Source organism: Ranitomeya imitator, chromosome 8 (assembly GCF_032444005.1).
Source record: "Ranitomeya imitator isolate aRanImi1 chromosome 8, aRanImi1.pri, whole genome shotgun sequence".
NCBI classification, from domain to species: domain Eukaryota; kingdom Metazoa; phylum Chordata; class Amphibia; order Anura; family Dendrobatidae; genus Ranitomeya; species Ranitomeya imitator.
The window spans coordinates 76,171,118-76,190,189 of record NC_091289.1 but is presented as its reverse complement, the minus strand read 5'-3'; the positions used below and the strand labels follow the sequence as shown (position 1 = coordinate 76,190,189).

At 44.2% G+C, this 19,072-nt stretch overlaps 1 protein-coding gene across 1 annotated transcript in view; it reads left to right on the top strand.

Annotated features, from left to right (window-relative positions):
* DDX47 (DEAD-box helicase 47) overlaps nucleotides 1–13,470 on the top strand; it is a 131,934-nt gene extending 118,464 nt beyond the window's left edge. Inside the window, exons 11-12 of the mRNA XM_069737098.1 lie at nucleotides 11,659–11,788; nucleotides 13,219–13,470. Coding sequence (XP_069593199.1) covers nucleotides 11,659–11,788; nucleotides 13,219–13,341 — 253 coding nt within the window. The 3' untranslated portion in view covers nucleotides 13,342–13,470. The remainder of the gene's footprint in view (nucleotides 1–11,658; nucleotides 11,789–13,218) is intronic.
* The last annotated feature ends 5,602 nt before the right edge of the window (nucleotides 13,471–19,072 follow it).

The following is a 19,072-nucleotide window of genomic DNA, read 5'->3' as shown; positions in this document are numbered from 1 at the left end:
CATTTGGGTGGTCTGTGATCGCTTTTCTAAAATGGTCCATCTGGTGCCCTTGGTTAAATTGCCTTCCTCCTCTGATTTGGTGCCTTTGTTCTTCCAGCATGTGGTTCGTTTGCATGGCATTCTTGAGAATATTGTTTCTGACAGAGGTTCCCAGTTTGTTTCAAGGTTTTGGTGAGCCTTTTGTGGTAGGATGGGCATTGACCTATCTTTTTCCTCGGCTTTCCATCCTCAGACTAATGGCCAGACCGAACGAACCAATCAGACCTTGGAAACATATCTGAGATGTTTTGTTTCTGCAGACCAGGATGATTGGGTGTCCTTTTTGCCGTTGGCTGAGTTCGCCCTTAATAATCGGGCCAGCTCGGCTACCTTGGTCTCTCCATTTTTCTGCAATTCTGGGTTCCATCCTCGTTTCTCTTCAGGACAGGTTGAGTCTTCGGACTGTCCTGGTGTGGATTCTGTGGTGGACAGGTTGCAGCAGATCTGGACTCAGGTAGTGGACAATTTGACCTTGTCCCAGGAGAAGGCTCAACTTTTCGCTAATCGCAGACGCCGTGTGGGTCCCCGACTTCGTGTTGGGGATCTGGTTTGGTTATCTTCTCGTCATATTCCTATTAAGGTTTCCTCTCCTAAATTTAAACCTCGTTTTATTGGTCCGTATAGGATTTCTGAGATTCTCAATCCTGTGTCTTTTCGTCTGACCCTCCCAGACTCCTTTTCCATACATAATGTATTCCATAGGTCGTTGTTGCGGAGATACGTGGCACCTATGGTTCCATCTGTTGAGCCTCCTGCCCCGGTTTTGGTGGAGGGGGAATTGGAGTATATTGTGGAGAAAATTTTGGATTCTCGTGTTTCTAGACGGAAACTCCAGTATCTGGTTAAATGGAAGGGTTATGCTCAGGAAGATAATTCCTGGGTTTTTGCCTCTGATGTCCATGCTCCAGAGCTTGTTCGTGCCTTTCATGTGGCTCATCCTAGTCGGCCTGGGGGCTCTGGTGAGGGTTCGGTGACCCCTCCTCAAGGGGGGGGGGTACTGTTGTGAATTCTGTGGCTGAATTCACTCCTGTGGTCACAAGTGGTACTGCAGCTTCTGAGCTTCCTCCCTCAGGTGTTCTGGTGAGCTCGTTGGCTGCTTTGTTATTTAACTCCGCCTGATTCTGTCTTCCTTGCTCCTTGTCAATGTTCCAGTGTTGGATCTGAGCTTCTGGATCTTTCCTGTGGCCTGCTGCTCTGCTTAGATAAGTGCTTTTTTGCTTTTGTTGCTACTTTTTCTGTCCAGCTTGTCTATTCGTTTTGCTGGAAGCTCTGAGACGCAAAGGGTGTACCGCCGTGCCGTTAGTTCGGCACGGTGGGTCTTTTTGCCCCTTTTGCGTGGTTTTTTGCTTTAGGGTTTTTTGTAGACTGCAAAGTTCTCTTTGCTATCCTCGCTCTATCTAGAATATCGGGCCTCACTTTGCTGAATCTATTTCATCCCTACGTTTGTCTTTTCATCTTGCTAACAGTCATTATATGTGGGGGGCTGCCTTTTCCTTTGGGGTATTTCTCTGAGGCAAGTCAGGCTTGTTTTTCTATCTTCAGGCTAGTCAGCTCCTCAGGCTGTGCCGAGTTGCATAGGTAGTGTCAGGCGCAATCCACAGCTGCCTTTAGTTGTGTTTAGGATAGGTTCAGGTATTGCGGTCTACAGAGATTCCACGTCTCAGAGCTCATTCTATTGTTTTTGGGTTATTGTCAGATCACTGTATGTGCTCTGATTGCTGGCACACTGTGTCACTGGATTGCCTACATAACAGCCATGTGCAGCATTATATGGGGCAAATATGTATGGAGCATCTTATGGGGCCATGTGCAGCATTATATGGGGCAAATGTGTATGGAGCATCTTATGGGGCCATGTGCAGCATTATATGGGGCAAATGTGTATGGAGCATCTTATGGGGCCATGTGCAGCATTATATGGGGCAAATATGTATGGAGCATCTTATGGGGCCATGTGCAGCATTATATGGGGCAAATGTGTATGGAGCATCTTATGTGGCCATGTGCAGCATTATATGGTGCAAATATCTGTATGGGGCCATGTGCAGCATTATATGGGGCAAATATCTATATGGGGCCATGTGCAGCATTATATGGGGCAAATATCTGTATGGAGCATCTTGTTGGGGCCATGTGCAGCATTATATAGGGCAAATATCTGTATGGAGCTTCCTATGGGGCCATAATCAGCATTTGTGGAGCATTATATGGGGCATATTTTAATATGGAGCATCTTATGGGGCCCATCATAAACTGTATTGAGCATTATATGGGGCGTATTTTAATATGGAACATCTTATGGGGCCTATCATAAACTGTATTGAGCATCTTATGGGGCCATCATGAACTGTATGGAGCATTATATGGGGCTCCTGATTCAATATGGATATTCCAAAACACTTAACTACTGATGTCTCAATTAATTTTACTTTTATTGGTATCTATTTTTATTTTGGACATTTACCAGTAGCTGCTTCATTTCCCACCCTAGGCTTATACTCGAGTCATTAAGTTTTCCCAGTTTTTCGTGGCAAAATTAGGGGTCTCGGCTTATACTTACATATTTCTTACATATTCGCAATTACTTTGGTCTCAGCACATTTTTTTTTTTCTCCACAGCAGAGAGAACTTACATAATATTTTTCTCAGCTCTGCAGCCACTGTTCCATAGTGTGGCCAGTTTGACATGCTCAGATTGGTGAATGCTCCTCCTTGTATGTTGTGTACAACTCCAGTGATTTTATACTACGTATTGCTTCATTTTTTAGCATTGAGTAATGCATGTTTATGGTGCACATGAAAATTCCAGTATCTGTGTGCTGCCGATGTTCCCCCGGTGATGTCCATGCTTCGTTCCTTTCCTGGATCATGTCACCAGTCGTGACCAGCCCACTCACAAAAGCATTTCTGAAGAAGCTTTCTCAATGTAAATCTGAGATTCAGAATGAGGCTCTCATAGACTTGCATTAAGAGCGCATGTTCGTCTTCTGATGAAGGCTGAAGATTAAAACTTTAATTTCAGCCTTTTTTAATAGGGGTTATCCCTCTGAAAAACCTCACTTACACTACAATGCTGAGCTCCTGCTGGCCCTATAGGCAATACATTCTGCTGCAAGGTGCAGGTGTGATGTGAAGCATGGGAGGCTCAGGACCCCTGCTCTACAGGTGGTAGGGCTCGATGTGATGTTTGAGAACGTTTAAAGCATTTCCAGGACTTCAATATCAGATCCCACTGGTCAGCTGTTGTCAGGTTCTGACATTGCTGGAAGTAGACATTGTACAGAGCCAGAAAGCCATTGCTCCGATCATTTTGTACATCCGGTGGCGCCTGGATTTGTCAACAGCTGAAATTTGTGACCTATCCTGAGAGTTTTCAGTTTGTGCATCTAATAGGTGCCAGGTAAAAAATCTTGTCTTACGACCAATCATAAATGGGTTTCATATGCATATACTGTATATTGGACAGTGTATTACGTGTTGCAGTAAGTGCGAGTAACTCTTCAGTTTCTCTAGCTTCCCATTTTGAACAGTAGAGGGCAAAATAAGACTGTTTTTTTAACAGTGACAATGTAACAACCTCTTGCTATTTCTGGGAAAAGTTGTATCTTAATACATTGCCCATGCAGAGGAAATGTAACACACCATACATGTTGAATATCTTCTCAAGTAAGGTCAGATTCACAAATCTGTGACCCAGTTGGAGTGCGGACTGAGGTGCACAGACTGGCCATGAGACTCCTGACTCGAACTTGACTGCCTTTATATACGTTTACGGGGTTGAGTTCAGGTCAGAAGACCCAAAACCAGTCCATGGATCACTGATGTGTGAATGCAGCTTAAGTGATGGGCACGCGTCCACCAAAGCCTATACATTTTGTTGCTCACATTTGAGGAGGTTCTAAGCTGGGGATACCACTCTGACCTAGGTACAGATACAGTAGGTGGTCATTTTGTCATCTTAACAAAGACCCTTTACTATATATATGTATATATTATTTATTGTTATAGCGCCATTTATTCCATGGCGCTTTACATGTGAGGAGGGGTATACATAATAAAAACAAGTACAATAATCTTAAACAATACAAGTCATAACTGGTACAGGAGGAATGAGGACCCTGCCCGCGAAGGCTCACAATCTACAAGGGATGGGTGAGAATACAGTAGGTGAGGGTAGAGATGGTCATGCAGCGGTTTGGTCGATCGGTGGTTACTGCAGGTTGTAGGCTTAAGAAAATAGCACACTATGTAAGCAGTATAACATACATAATCTAAAGGTGAGGAAAAATCACCAAGCTTGTTAAGGGGTAACTGTAGGAATGGCAGACCATTCGGCAAAACTAGAGCAAAAAGAAACGGACGCACCGAACAAAAAAAGTCAAGAAAATAATGATCACACAATAAAATATGAAAGTATCAAATAATAATTTTATTGGTAGTACATAGGGACAAAAAAAGAGAAAAACCTGGCAATGCGGTACCAAAACACAAAGTGTATCAGTCCACACTTACACACACCTAATCATTATGTCACAAAAATAAATGGACAACATATAAACAAACATCTATCACAGGTATAGCCCATAAAAATTATGAAAATGACCTCTATATAAAGTACAACGGGCATATAAATGTCCATATAGATGTCCATGTAATATACAAATACCGAAATAGGCAACCACTCCACAAAAAAAATTTATACGAAATAAATAAATAAATAGTAATAAGTAAGATGGTATCTGCTAATACACATAAGCGCATATGTACCCAAAAGGGGAAAAACATAGTAATAAATATAACATGTCTGCAAGCGGTATTAAATGTGCAAAATACATGTCAGAACAACAGATAGTCAGTAGACATACAAAAATATGCGAGAACAGTGCCCGCTGCACTATGTGGAAAACAATAGCAGCATGACCCTTACAAAAGGTCACAATCACAGCCCATGGAGTGTATGTAAAACGGTGCCAACTGCACTATGTGAAGCCAGATAACAGCGTGACCCACAGCTGAAAGAAAACAAACACAGCATGTGGATCATCAAAGAGTGGTTTACCTGAAAGGTGTGTGAAGAGTGGACAGACGCGCCCCGACAAGGTTGTAGGCTTGTCTGAAGAGGTGGGTGTTCAGGTTCTTTTTGAAGGTTTCGATGGTAGGCGAGAGTCTGATGTGTTGTGGTAGAGGGTTCCAGAGTAGGGGTGATACGCGAGAGAAATCTTGTATACGATTGTGGGAAGAGGAGATAAGAGGGGAGTAGAGTAGGAGATCTTGTGAGGATCGGAGGTTGCGTGTAGGTAAGTACCGGGAGACGAGGTCACAGATGTATGAAGGAGACAGGTTGTGGATGGCTTTGTACGTCATGGTTAGGGTTATGTACTGGAGTCTCTGGGCAATGGGGAGCCAGTGAAGGAATTGACAGAGGGGAGAGGCCGGGGAATTGCGGGGGGACAGGTGGATTAGTCGGGCAGCAGAGTTTAGAATAGATTGGAGGGGTGCGAGAGTGTTAGAGTGGAGGCCACAGAGCAGGAGGTTGCAGTAGTCAAGGCGAGAGATGATGAGGGCATGGACTAGGGTTTTTGCAGATTCATGGTTGAGGAATGAACGGATTCGTGAAATATTTTTGAGTTGAAGTTGGCAGGAAGTGGAAAGGGCTTGGATATGTCAAGCTTGAGAAAGGCTCAGTGTGAGCCGAAACGTCGCACAGAGATGTGGGTTTGAATAAACTACACACTTTCACCTTAAAAAGGACTTGGAGTGCTGCCGCCTTATTATTCTATTTGGTATACATTTTAGGGTAGGTGAGTGGACCATTCCATCCAGGAGGCCAGGCACCCACCGGTGAGCATTGTGCTCTTCCAGTTTTTTCTGTGTGTGTGTGTGTGTGTGTGTGTGTGTGTGTGTGTATATATGTATATATATATATATATATATATATATATATATATATATATATATATATATATATATATATATATATATATATATATATATATTGCACACCAAAAGTTCGACACACCTTCTCATTTAAAGATTTTTCTGTATTTTCATGACTATGAAAATTGTACATTCACACTGAAGGCATCAAAACTATGAATTAACACATGTGGAATAATATACTTAACAAAAAAGTGTGAAACAACTGAAATTATGTCTTATATTCTAGGTTCTTCAAAGTAGCCACCTTTTGCTTTGATGACTGCTTTGCACACTCTTGGCATTCTCTTGATGAGCTTCAAGAGGTAGTCACCGGGAATGGTTTTCCAACAATCTTGAAGGAGTTCCCAGAGATGCTTAGCACTTATTGGCCTATTTGCCTTCACTCTGCGGTCCAGCTCACCCCAAACCATCTTGATTGGGTTCAGGTCTGGTGACTGTGGAGGCCAGGTCATCTGGCGTAGCACCCCATCACTCTCCTCCTTGGTCAAATAGCCCTTACACAGCCTGGAGGTGTGTTTGGGGTCATTGTCCTGTTGAAAAATAAATGATGGTCCAACTAAACGCAAACCGGATGGAATAGCATGACGCTGCAAGATGCTGTGGTAGCCATGCTGGTTCAGTATGCCTTCAATTTTGAATAAATCCCCAACAGTGTCACCAGCAAAGCACCCCCACACCATCACACCTCCTCCTCCATGCTTCACGGTGGGAACCCGGCATGTAGAGTCCATCCGTTCACCTTTTCTGCGTCGCACAAAGACACGGTGGTTGGAGCCAAAGATCTCAAATTTGGACTCTTCAGACCAAAGCACAGATTTCCACTGGTCTAATGTCCATTCCTTGTGTTCTTTAGCCCAAACAAGTCTCTTCTGCTTGTTGCCTGTCCTTAGCAGTGGTTTCCTAGCAGCTATTTTACCATGAAGGCCTGCTGCACAAAGTCTCCTCTTAACAGTTGTTGTAGAGATGTGTCTGCTGCTAGAACTCTGTGTGGCATTGACCTGGTCTCTAATCTGAGCTGCTGTTAACCTACGATTTCTGAGGCTGGTGACTTGGATAAACTTATCCTCAGAAGCAGAGGTGACTCTTGGTCTTCCTTTCCTGTGAGCCAGTTTCTTTGTAGCGCTTGATGGTTTTTGCCACTGCACTTGGGGACACTTTCAAAGTTTTCCCAATTTTTCAGACTGACTGACTTTCATTTCTTAAAATAATGATGGCTACTCGTTTTTCTGTATTTAGCTGCATTTTTTTGCCATAATACAAATTCTAACAGTCTATTCAGTAGGACTATCAGCTGTGTATCCACCAGACTTCTGCAAAACACAACTGATGGTCCCAACCCCATTTATAAGGCAAGAAATCCCACTTATTAAACCTGACAGGGCACACTTGTGAAGTGAAAACCATTCCCGGTGACTACCGCTTGAAGCTCATCAAGAGAATGCCAAGAGAGTGCAAAGCAGTCATCAAAGCAAAAGGTGGCTACTTTGAAGAACCTAGAATATAAGACCTAATTTCAGTTGTTTCACACTTTTTTGTTAAGTATATAATTCCACATGTGTTAATTCATAGTTTTGATGCCTTCAGTGTGAATGTACAATTTTCATTTTTTTCAATTTTCAAATCTTTAAATGAGAAGGTGTGTCCAAACACGCACGCACGCACGCACGCACGCACGCGCACACACACACACACCGCAGCTACCGGTAAATGTCAAAAGTAAAAATAGGTACCAAATAAAAGTAAAATTAATTGAGACGTCAGTAGGTTAAGTGTTTTTGAATATTGATATTGAATCAAGAGCCACATATAATGCTCCCTAAAGTTTGATGGGCCCCATAAGATGCTCCGTATTAAAATGTGCCCCATATGATCCTGCATAAAGGTTAATAATGGCCCTATAAGATGCTCCATAGACACATTTGCCCCATATAATGCAGGACAAACGTTAATTATGGCCCCATAAAATGCTCCACACAGTCATTATACTCACCTGCTCCTGGCGCGGTCCCTGGTTCCCCGGCGCCGCAGCTTCTTCCTGTATTGAGCGGTCACCGTTACTGCTCATTACAGTAATGAATATGCGGCTCCACCCCTATGGAGCGGCATATTCATTACTGTAATGGGAGGTGGAGCCGCATATTCATTACTGTAATGAGCGGTACCATGTGACCGCTCACTACAGTAAGAAACTGTGGCGTCGGGGAACCAGGAACCGCGCCAGGAGCAGGTGAGTGACTCGAGTATAAGCCTAGAGGGGGACTTTCAGCCCAAAGAAATGGGCTGAAAATCTCGGCTTATACTAGAGTGTGTGTGTGTGTGTGTGTGTGTGTGTGTGTGTGTGTATATATATATATATATATATATATATATATATATATATATATATATATATATATATATATATATATATATATATATATATATATATATAATTATATAGTTTTTTTTTTTTTTTTTTTCACACACACACACACACACACACACACACACACACACACACACACACACATATATATATTTATTTGTCTAACCGGTACTTCCGTCTGTCTTGTCTTTCTGTCTATCCCGGAAATCCCGCGTTGCTGATTGGTCTCGCCAGCTGCCTGTCCTGGCTCCCGCGACCAATCAGCGACGGCCACAGCCCGGCCGAGAATTAGTCCCTCCCTACTTCCGTCCAGTCAGTGCCCGCTAGATACTCCCCTCCACTCAGCGCTCATACAGGGTTAATGCCAGTATTAACGGACTGCGTTATGCTGCGGGTAACGCACTCCGTTAACGCTGCTATTAACCCTGTGTGTCCCCAACTTTTTGCTATTGATGCTGCCTATGCAGCATCAATAGTAAAATGATGTAATGTTAGAAATAATAAAAAACCAAAAAACCTGCTATTCTCACCTTCCGTAGTCCGCCCAGGCGCGCGCGGCTGCCGCCATCTTCCGTTCCCAGGATGCATTCCGAAATTACCCAGATGACTTGGCGGTCTCGCGAGACCGCAAGTCTTTTGGGTAATTTTGCGATGCATCTCTGGGAACGGAAGCCGCGCGTGTCTCGGCGGACTACGGAAGGTGAGAATAGCAGATTTTTTTTATTATTATTATTTTTAACATTACATCATTTATTGATGCTGCATAGGCAGCATGAATAGTAAAAAGTTGGGGAGACACATTATTAATAGCAGCGTTAACGGAGTGCGTTACCCGCGGCATAACGCTGTCAGTTAACGCTGGCATTAACCCTGTGTGAGCGCTGACTGGGGATGGGGGGGGAGTGAGTATGGAGCGGGCGCCAGGCACTGACTGGACGAATGTAGGGAGGGACTAATCGGACTGTGCCCGTCGCTGATTGCCAGGACAGGCAGCTGGCGAGACCGATCAGCGACGCAGGATTTCCGGGACAGACAGACGGAAGTACCCCTTAGACAATCATATGGTAGATACACACACACACACACACACACACACACACACACACACACACACACACACACACACACACACACACACACACACACACACACGTATATATACTCGAGTATAAGCTGAGATTTTCAGCCCATTTTTATATATATAATATATATTTATATAATCTACTATATAATTGTCTAAGGGTCACTTCCGTCTTTCTGTCATGGATATTCATTGGTTGTGGCCTCTGTCTGTCAAGGAAATCCAAGTCGCTGATTGGTCGCGGCAAAACAGCCACGACCAATCAGCGACGGGCACAGTCTGGAAGAAAATGGCCGCTCCTTACTCCCTGCAGTCACTGCCCGGCGCCCGCATACTCCCCTCCAGCCACCGTTAACACAGGGTTAATGCCGGCGGTAACGGACCGCGGGTAATGCACTCCGTTACCGCCGCTATTAACCCTGTGTGTCCCCAACTTTTTACTATTGATGCAGCCTGTGTGCATCAATAGTAAAAAATTTAATGTTAAAAATAATTTTAAAAAAAGCAAAAAACCTGCTATACGCACCCTCCATAGTCCGCCGAGCCGCTCGCGCCTGCCGCCATCTTCGTTCCCAGCGATGCATTGCGAAATTACCCAGAAGACTTAGCGGTCTTGCGAGACCGCTATGTCTTCTGGGTAATTTCGCAATGCATCCTGGGAACGGAAGATGGCGGCAACCGCGCGCCCATCGCCACAGCGCCGTTGGATCCCAGGGGGTGAGTATGTAACTAATTTTTATTTTAATTCTTTTTTTTTTTTTTACAGGGATATGTGCCCACACTGCTAAATACTGCGTGGGCTACATGGCTGCTATATACTACGTGGGTAGTACTATATACTGCATGGCTGCTATATACTACGTGGGTAGTACTATATACTACATGGCTGCTATATACTACGTGGGCAGTACTATATACTACATGGCTGCTATATACTACATGGCTGCTATATACTACATGGACAGTACTGTATACTACATGGCTGTTATATACTACGTGGACAGTACTGTATACTACATGGCTGCTATATACTACATGGGCAGTGTTAGATACTACATGGCTGCTATATACTACGTGGGTAGTACTATATACTACATGGCTGCTATATACTACGTGGGCAGTACTATATACTACATGGCTGCTATATACTACGTGGGCAGTACTATATACTACATGGCTGCTATATACTACGTGGGCAGTACTATATACTACATGGCTGCTATATACTACGTGGGCAGTACTATATACTACATGGCTGCTATATACTACGTGGGCAGTACTATATACTACATGGCTGCTATATACTACGTGGGCAGTACTATATACTACATGGCTGCTATATACTACGTGGGCAGTACTATATACTACATGGCTGCTATATACTACGTGGGCAGTACTATATACTACATGGCTGCTATATACTACGTGGGCAGTACTATATACTACATGGCTGCTATATACTACGTGGGCAGTACTATATACTACATGGCTGCTATATACTACGTGGGCAGTACTATATACTACATGGCTGCTATATACTACATGGCTGCTATATACTACGTGGACAGTACTATATACTACGTGGACAGTACTATATACTACATGGCTGTTATATACTACGTGGACAGTACTGTATACTACATGGCTGCTGTATACTACGTGGCCTGTGTTAGATACTGCGTAGGCTACGTTATATACAACGCATCGGGTATTCTACAATATGTATGTATGTATGTATGTATATAGCAGCCACATACTATATAGCACAGGCCACGTACTATTTGTATGCTGTATACTACATGGCTCCTATATACTACGTGGCCTGTGCTGTATAGTATGTGGCTGCTATATACATACATATTCTAGAATACCCGATGCGTTAGAATCGGGCCACCATCTAGTACTTATATAATACTTCACAGTTATGCAGTATAGAACTGGCTGGTAGAAACCTAATGAAAATAGGTTTTCAAAATAAACTATTTATAAATGATTGCAACTTGTTCAGCAGAATGAAGTAGGTCATCAATATCCGAGTGGAAGTCAGTCTTGATACTTCCAACAATAAACAATAAGTTAATTTGATGGGGTCCCGGCGCTCGAAAAGTTCTTGAAGTTCTTCTCTGGCTGGGATAGTTCTGTGCTGGGATTACAGCGTTGGACTATTGAAGTGAATGAACCTGGAAAATCATGTCGTGAAAAAAGTAATGTTGTTTTGTCATTGCATTTTTAGGTATGACGTGGAGCTGTTTCAAAGAATAGAGCATCTAATTGGCAAAAAGCTTCCAGCCTTTCCAACACAAGAAGAAGAAGTAATGATGTTAAATGAGAGAGTGTCTGAGGCACAGAGATTTGCTCGCATAGTAAGTTTTCTGATGACATATCATGAACTTTATATTCTGTCACGTTGATTCTTGTGTGTGCTGGAAGCATTCTCGTAAATAAAGGGTTGGCGACAATTAACATTTCCCAATGAGTCATGATGCAAAGTATGTCAATCCAGAGTCTCCATAGATGTTGCACAATTGTCATGATCAGGGAATTGGGGAGTTGCACTCTCTTTCTTAGACCGGTTTCACATATCTGACATTCATGCTGAGTACAGGACTAGTTGTGTGTCTCCTTCCCAGAATGCGACATACTCATAGGCAGTCAGTCCATACTCTGACCATGAATGTTATATGTGTGAAACCAGCCTTACACCTCTAATAACTTACACAAGTCTCCTTTTTTGTTTTATGCTACAGAAGTTCGCTCATTGATATCTTTATTGATGGTAAATTATAGGAATAAACTATACAAGATAATCTTAACTCCTGGCACATATGTATGTAACTCTACATCCACAGTGGGGTCATGGCTCAGGAGTCCCGCTCTCCACACATGCGGTAGATGTTGGCTGTGTTACATCTTTCTCAATATCAGTGGCCAGAGCTGAGCTCTGATTGCTGCTGCTAACCGTTTATATGCATTTAAATAGAACAGTCTCTGATGCTTGTTCCCCAGCTCCTAATGTGATAGGGCACCAGTGGATTCACATGGCAGCTGAAGGCCCCAGTCATTGCCAGCTTGATGCAACAGTGAGGCTCAGCCGCAGGCAGTATATAGTACAAGGTCCACTATCACTATGGGACTAAAAGTTCTAATAACCTATAATAAAGTATAAAACAGACTTACACCCCTCATTTTTATCCATTAAAAATAAAGAAATTAAGCAAGTGTTGGTGTTTCCATGTTCATTTCGCCTCCCAAAAGTGTAACGAGTGCAGAAAAAGTCGCAAATATTTTTTGTACCAAAATAATGATTGAACTATAAATTTAATATTGCCAGAATCGCACTAACCTATAGAATAAAGTTAGCACTTTTTTGTGCAGCATGGCAAATAGTGTAATATTTAAAATGCAAAAAAAAAGCCTGTGACCGTATGTACCCCAAAGTTATCCCACTCGCATACAGCTCTTGATTATCATTATTATTATAGCGCAATTCCATGGCGCTTTACACGTGAAAAGGGGTGCACATAAAGTACAATTATCGTCATGACTGGTACTGGAGGAGAGAGAACCCTGCCCCCCAGGGCTCCCAGTCTGCAGGGGGTGGGTGAGGATGCAGTAGGGGAGGGGAGACCTGCTAGTGGAGCGAGGCTTACTGCAGGCTGTAGGCTTGTCAGGAGAGGATGGTCTTCAGGTTCCTTCAGCTCATACGATCAAATTCAAGCACTGATGTGACTGATCACTGAAAGACCAAAAAAGTTACAGGGTTTCAAATGAGTCTCCCATTTATTCTTTACAGGAACTAAGAGAACAAGGTGAAAAAAGAAAACGACCTCGGGACGAGGAAGCAGATGATGCAGAAGGTTCTTTGGGAGTGAGAAAAAAAGTCACAGGTGGAAAATTTAAGAAGAAAGTCCACTGAAATGAAAAGAGAGACAAAAAGCTATAAATTAACCAAACATCATTGTTTTACCTGGATTAAAGCTGTCGGGACAAATGATCACATTGGACTTCTTCTAAATATTTAAATAAAATATTCTATTAAAAAGTACCACTTTTTGTAGGACAAAACCCTTGTGACAAAATGTTCAGGCGAACGCCTAGTAAAGTGGATAGAAAGATACCAGCCATGTTGGAAATCACTTGGCAATGGCTAATTTGCATGTTGTTTAACCCCTAAAATACTTAGCCAATTGTGTCCTTAATGACCAAGCCTCGCCAGTTTGCCGTAATAACTCTGGAGTGCTTTAACAAATAACCATTTTTTTTTTCTTTTTGGGGTCAAGTGTGGGGGATGCATTCACTTATGAAGTGACTTTAAGTGGCCTGTGTATTGAAAAACCCTCAAGTGATGCCATTTTTTTAAATCTGCATCCTCCATATTACATTAAATCAGCTGTCACAAAATGTAACTCTTTAGGTGCTTCACATGCATTAATGCAAAACAAACTGAAAAAATTAAAAATCATATTTTTTCACCAAATGGTTGCTCTAACCTCAAATTTTTTCAACACACTTGTTACTTCAAATGATACTTGACGGCAAGATTAATGCCTAGAAGCTATTGGCAGGGCTTTATCAGCCCCATAAGGGTATGTTCACACGTTCCTGATTTCCATCCTTTTTTTTTCAGGACTGTTTTTTTAAAAAACTGCAGCTCTTGGCAGAAAACGCAGGTCCTTTTTTTGGTCCTTTTTTTGTCCTTTTTTGATGCGTTTTTTGATGCGTTTTTTGATCCTTTTTTTATGCAGTTTTCTATGCAGAGACTGTGTGTTTCCTAGGAAGCTTTTTAGGGCTAAAATGGCTGAAAATACCCTAACCCTAACCCTAACCCTATTCTAACCTTAGTGAAAAAAAAAAAAAAATTCTTAATTTTTTTATTGTCCCTACCTATGGGGGTGTCATTTACTATTTTTTTATTTTGATCACTGAGATAGGTTATATCTCAGTGATCAAAATGCACTTTGGAGCGAATCTGCCGGCCGGCAGATTCGGCGGGCGCACTGCGCATGCGCCCGCAATTTTGCAAGATGGCGGCGCCCAGGGAGAAGACGGCCGGACGGACACCGGGAGGCCGGGTAAGTATAAGGGGGGGAGATTAGGGCACGGGGGGGGGGGCATCGGAGCACGGGGGGGGGGGGGGGGGCATCGGAGCACGGGGGGGGGGGGGGGCATCGGAGCACACGGGGGGGGGGGGGGCATCGGAGCACGGGGGGTGGGATCGGGGCAGCCACACTCCACCCACGCACTTCCGCCCGCTTCCCCGCACTTTCTGCTGCAGCGGTTCTGCACCACGAACCGCAATTAAACCCGCAGATCTATTTTTGATCTGCGGGTTTTACTGCGGGTTTGACCTCACAATGGAGGTCTATGGGTGCAGAACCGCTGCGGCTCCGAAAAAAGAAGTGACATGGTACTTCTTTTTTCCCGCAGCTATTCAGCGCGGCTTTTTTTTTTGAAATTCAGGATCATGTGCACAGTGGTTCCTGTTTTCCATAGGGTACATTGTACTGTACCCTGCATGGAAAACAGCTGCGGAACCGCAGCGGCAAAAACGCTGCGGTTCCGCAGTAAAAAACGCACTGTGTGAACATGGCCTTAGAGTATCTTACCAGTTTTTTTTTTTTTCCCAGGTGAGCTTGAAGCAGGTCTTTTCAGAAACTCCCCTCCTAAAAATGCACTAACTGAACTCTAAAACTAATGAACACATTCAGGTCTATGTAAAAATACTTGGTATTCATATGAAGTTGTGAGAAGTGCACTGCTCATTCTTCAGATGTTTTCTCGCTCTGAAGACTCTTTACTCTACTTTCCAATACAAGTCAGTGGGATTACTCAAAAGTCCGCTCAGCTTTTTTGATCGTTTTGTCAGCGTTTATGCTTGAAAAACTGCTAGCAGTTTCATCATTGTGGAATGGATTTTAAAAATGTGGAAATACCAGTAAAAAATGCTATAAAATCCACGAGCCGTCAAAAAATGTAGACAAACCATTCAAGAATCAGCCCCCAAAAATATTTTTGCGGTTCTCCAAAACACCAGAGGAGTTTCCTGAAGCGTTTTCGACTTGAAAAATAAACCTATATGGCTGCCTGAAAATTAAAAACCATTGTGTGAACACACCCTTATACCTATTTTTAATAATCCATGTGTTAGTACTGTCATTTACTGAGCAGGGAGGAAGCGCATAACAAGTCTTCCTCTTCTCCCTGCATACACTGGGATGTCAGCCGTGCAATACAAGCATGACATTAGAATGAGTAAGTGACCAAAAATGTTCAGCAGCACTCCCCAATGCCACTGAGTGGACATTGTACTTCCTTTCCTTATTTGGGACTGTTAGCTGAGTGAGCAACACCCGATCTTTCCTTTCACATATGTTGCACCCCATTTTCATGATCGTGCCAAGAGCATACAGGTTGTTTTTTTTGTGCGCGTGCATGCAAACAGCAGTCTTTTATTAGTCTGTGTATACGCACGCTGACATTAAAGGCAACCTGTCACCAGTTTTTTGGCTTATAAAGCCTGCCCATCACCTTTTTTAGATCATAAGATTGTGGTTTCTGCAACGCTTTTATCCTCCGATATGCCCCTACATACCTCAGAAAAAGTATTTTAGACTTGTTCCAAGCTGTATACAAATTGTCCATGCTGATGGTTGTCTCCACATTGTGATCAGAACCGCCCCGATCCCTTCAAACGCCGCCTCTTATAAGTGCATGAAAGTGGATGAGGTCTCTGCCATCCACGTAGTACCCAAAATTTAGCGTTGTGTAAGCACTGGCTGCTCAATAGGGCACAGTGAGGTGCGCCTGAGCAGCTCTCCGATTCCACTGTGCAGGCATGAGACTTCGGGCAATAGTGGAAGACGGAGAGACATCATCCGCTTTCACACACTTATAAGAGGCGGCGTTTGAAAGGACCAGGGCGGTTCTGATCGCAATGTGGAGTCAACCATTTGACTGGACCTCACAATTTACATACATCATGGGAAAAGTATAAAACACTTTTTCTGAGGTATGCAGGGACACGTAATATCCAGTTGTTCATATAATTTTTTTGTTAGGCATTTTGGTGTAGCAATGCTTTTTTGAGGAAAACCACATCTGTACGTAATGGGGGCTTTTTAGGCCCCTGCTATTTTTATCATGTACTCAGCAGTGTTTGTGTCTCAAGTTACTTTATTTGTAGTTGGGGTTGCTGATGGAGGGCCCAGGGGGTGGATCATGCCATGTGAGAATATCATGTGATTTTGGGAGGGAGTGATAAGGCCATGACATCTCTGCAGGTCCTTCTGAACACTAATGAGTAGGGTTGAGCGACCTTGACCTTTTTAGAGTCGAGCCGTGTTTCGCGAAACCCGACTATCTCTAAAGTCGGGTCGAGTGATATCGGCCGATTATGGCGTAAAGTCGGGGATCGGCCGAAACTCTCTCTCTCTCTCTCTCTCTCTCTCTCTCTCTCTCTCTCTCTGACGATAGGCGTCCACGCCCCTAAGACCTATGTCATCACTCTGCCCACGCTCCTTCATTGGCTGAAAAAATGGCGCCAAGCGCGACTTTGGCGCCAAAGTCGCGTACCGCATGGCCGACCCCACACAGGGGTCGGGTTTCATGAAACCCGACTTTGCCAAAAGTCGGCGACTTTTGAAAATGAACGACCCGTTTCGCTCAACCCTACTAATGAGCTGTGTAGAGAGTACTGAGGACAGTATACAATGTGAACTAATTGCTGAAGGAACTGTGATTATACGATGTTGGGAGGAAGTCTGACTCATTTTCAGTCTTTGTTTCTATAAGAAATCCGAGGATTGGAGAATTATTTCTGGACCCACTTTCTGATCCACACTATAAAGCGACAATGGCAGTGGACATATATGAGGAAATTAGAAGAAACATTCGATTTGATGATAAGCGAATTCGTGCAGCGAGGTTCCAAACAGACAAATTAGCCCCTATCAGTTATATCTGGAACATATTTCTAAAAAATTGCACCAAACGTTAAAATCCTAGTACTAATGTTACAGTAGATGAGCAACTTGTACCCTTCAGAGGATGTTGTAAGTTCATACAATACATGGGCAGTAAACCAGCCAAGTATGGAATAAAAATCTTCTGCATGTGTGATTCTGCAAATTATTATGGCATAAATGGGCTTTTCTCCTTCGCCTCATTGGGGGACACAGGACTGTCGGTGTATGCTACTGCCGCCAGGAGGCTGACACTAAGTAAACATAAAAAAAGTTAGCTCCTCCTCCGTCGTATACACCCTGACACTGGCCACAGGAGAACCCAGTTCATTCTTAGTGTCTGAAGGAGGCACACCTTTTTGGACCCCTTTTTTCTCTTCTCTACATCTTGGAAATGAGACAGGGGCGACGGATTCTAGTGAAAGGGTCCAATCTCCCCAAACCATCAACGGGCGAGCACGTGTGAGTACTCCACGTATCCTTTCCTGCAACGTGGGATTTCGTGCCGGACTTAGCCGTGCGGCCCCCTCTGCATCACCAATGCACAGACAGCGGTGATAGAAGGGTGGCGGACGGTCCCTCTCCTCATCCTATGAGGGGAAGATGGAGCTAGGGTGCCTGCACCGTCTTTTTTTAATAACCCCCCTCTAATCTGAACATCCAGAGGGGGGGCTGAAGGGGGCTCCTGCTGCAGCGCATCTTTCAGGGGCATTCTCCCTGCGGCTTGCGGGCTCTGCATTCTGCCGTCGGTCCCACTTTCTCCCTGGCGTCTAGCAACGCTGCGTTCTGTCTGCTACGGGCGGCGGCGCGATCTTACCAGAGCGGCGCCATGCCGCAGGCCGCTATCCGAGGCGTCACTTCCGGGGCATTCTGTTAAATTTACTCCCTGGCTTCTGTCTGGGGTAAGCCGCTGACAAGCCCCGCCCCTTCCGGCGCATCATTTCTGGGTCCGCCCCCTCTTTCCTCGCCAAGGAGGAATCCAGACCCCAGCTTTTTTCCTGTGGTATGCCGCAGGAACGCTGATCAGGCTCCGCCCACTAGTAAGGGCGCTCTTTTTTAGAGCAATGACAGCGCACATCGCCCAGTGATCAGCTCCATGGTGTGTACGAGGATACAGGACTGGAGTAAGTGCTACTCCCCCTAGCCTGACAGCAGCAATAGCTGCATTTTTTTTCCTTCAGTCTAAGTGCATCTGATTATAGCATTTACAAAGCAGCCATGTCTCACACGGTCTTATATACTTGTAGCCTTTTGGTCCACTTCATCGCATACCCAGAGTAATCATCTCTGCGAGGCCTGCGACTCTGAACACCCCCCTGCGATTTCCCCTGCCATTTCCTCTGCGACTCAGGCAGAAGCTGGGGTGCCTCCACTGGAATGGGTCACATCCTTGTCGCATTCCATGGCATCCCTAACTAAGGCAATCGAGTCCCTTCAGACCCCAGCTGGAGTCAGGGAGAGCAGTTCACCTGCCTTGTAGAGATCCTCCGACTCCCAGGAGCCTTCGACCTGCAGGGGCCGCACTAGGCAGACGCGGTGGAAGTGAACCCTCGCAGAGTCTCCCGGCCCGTCCGGTGCCTCTGCATCGTGGAGTTCTGCCTCGTTCACCTTACCCACCAGAGAGCGGTGAACTCTGTTCAGACTATGATTCTGAGGTTTCCCTTAATTTGGAGACTCCAGGTTTCC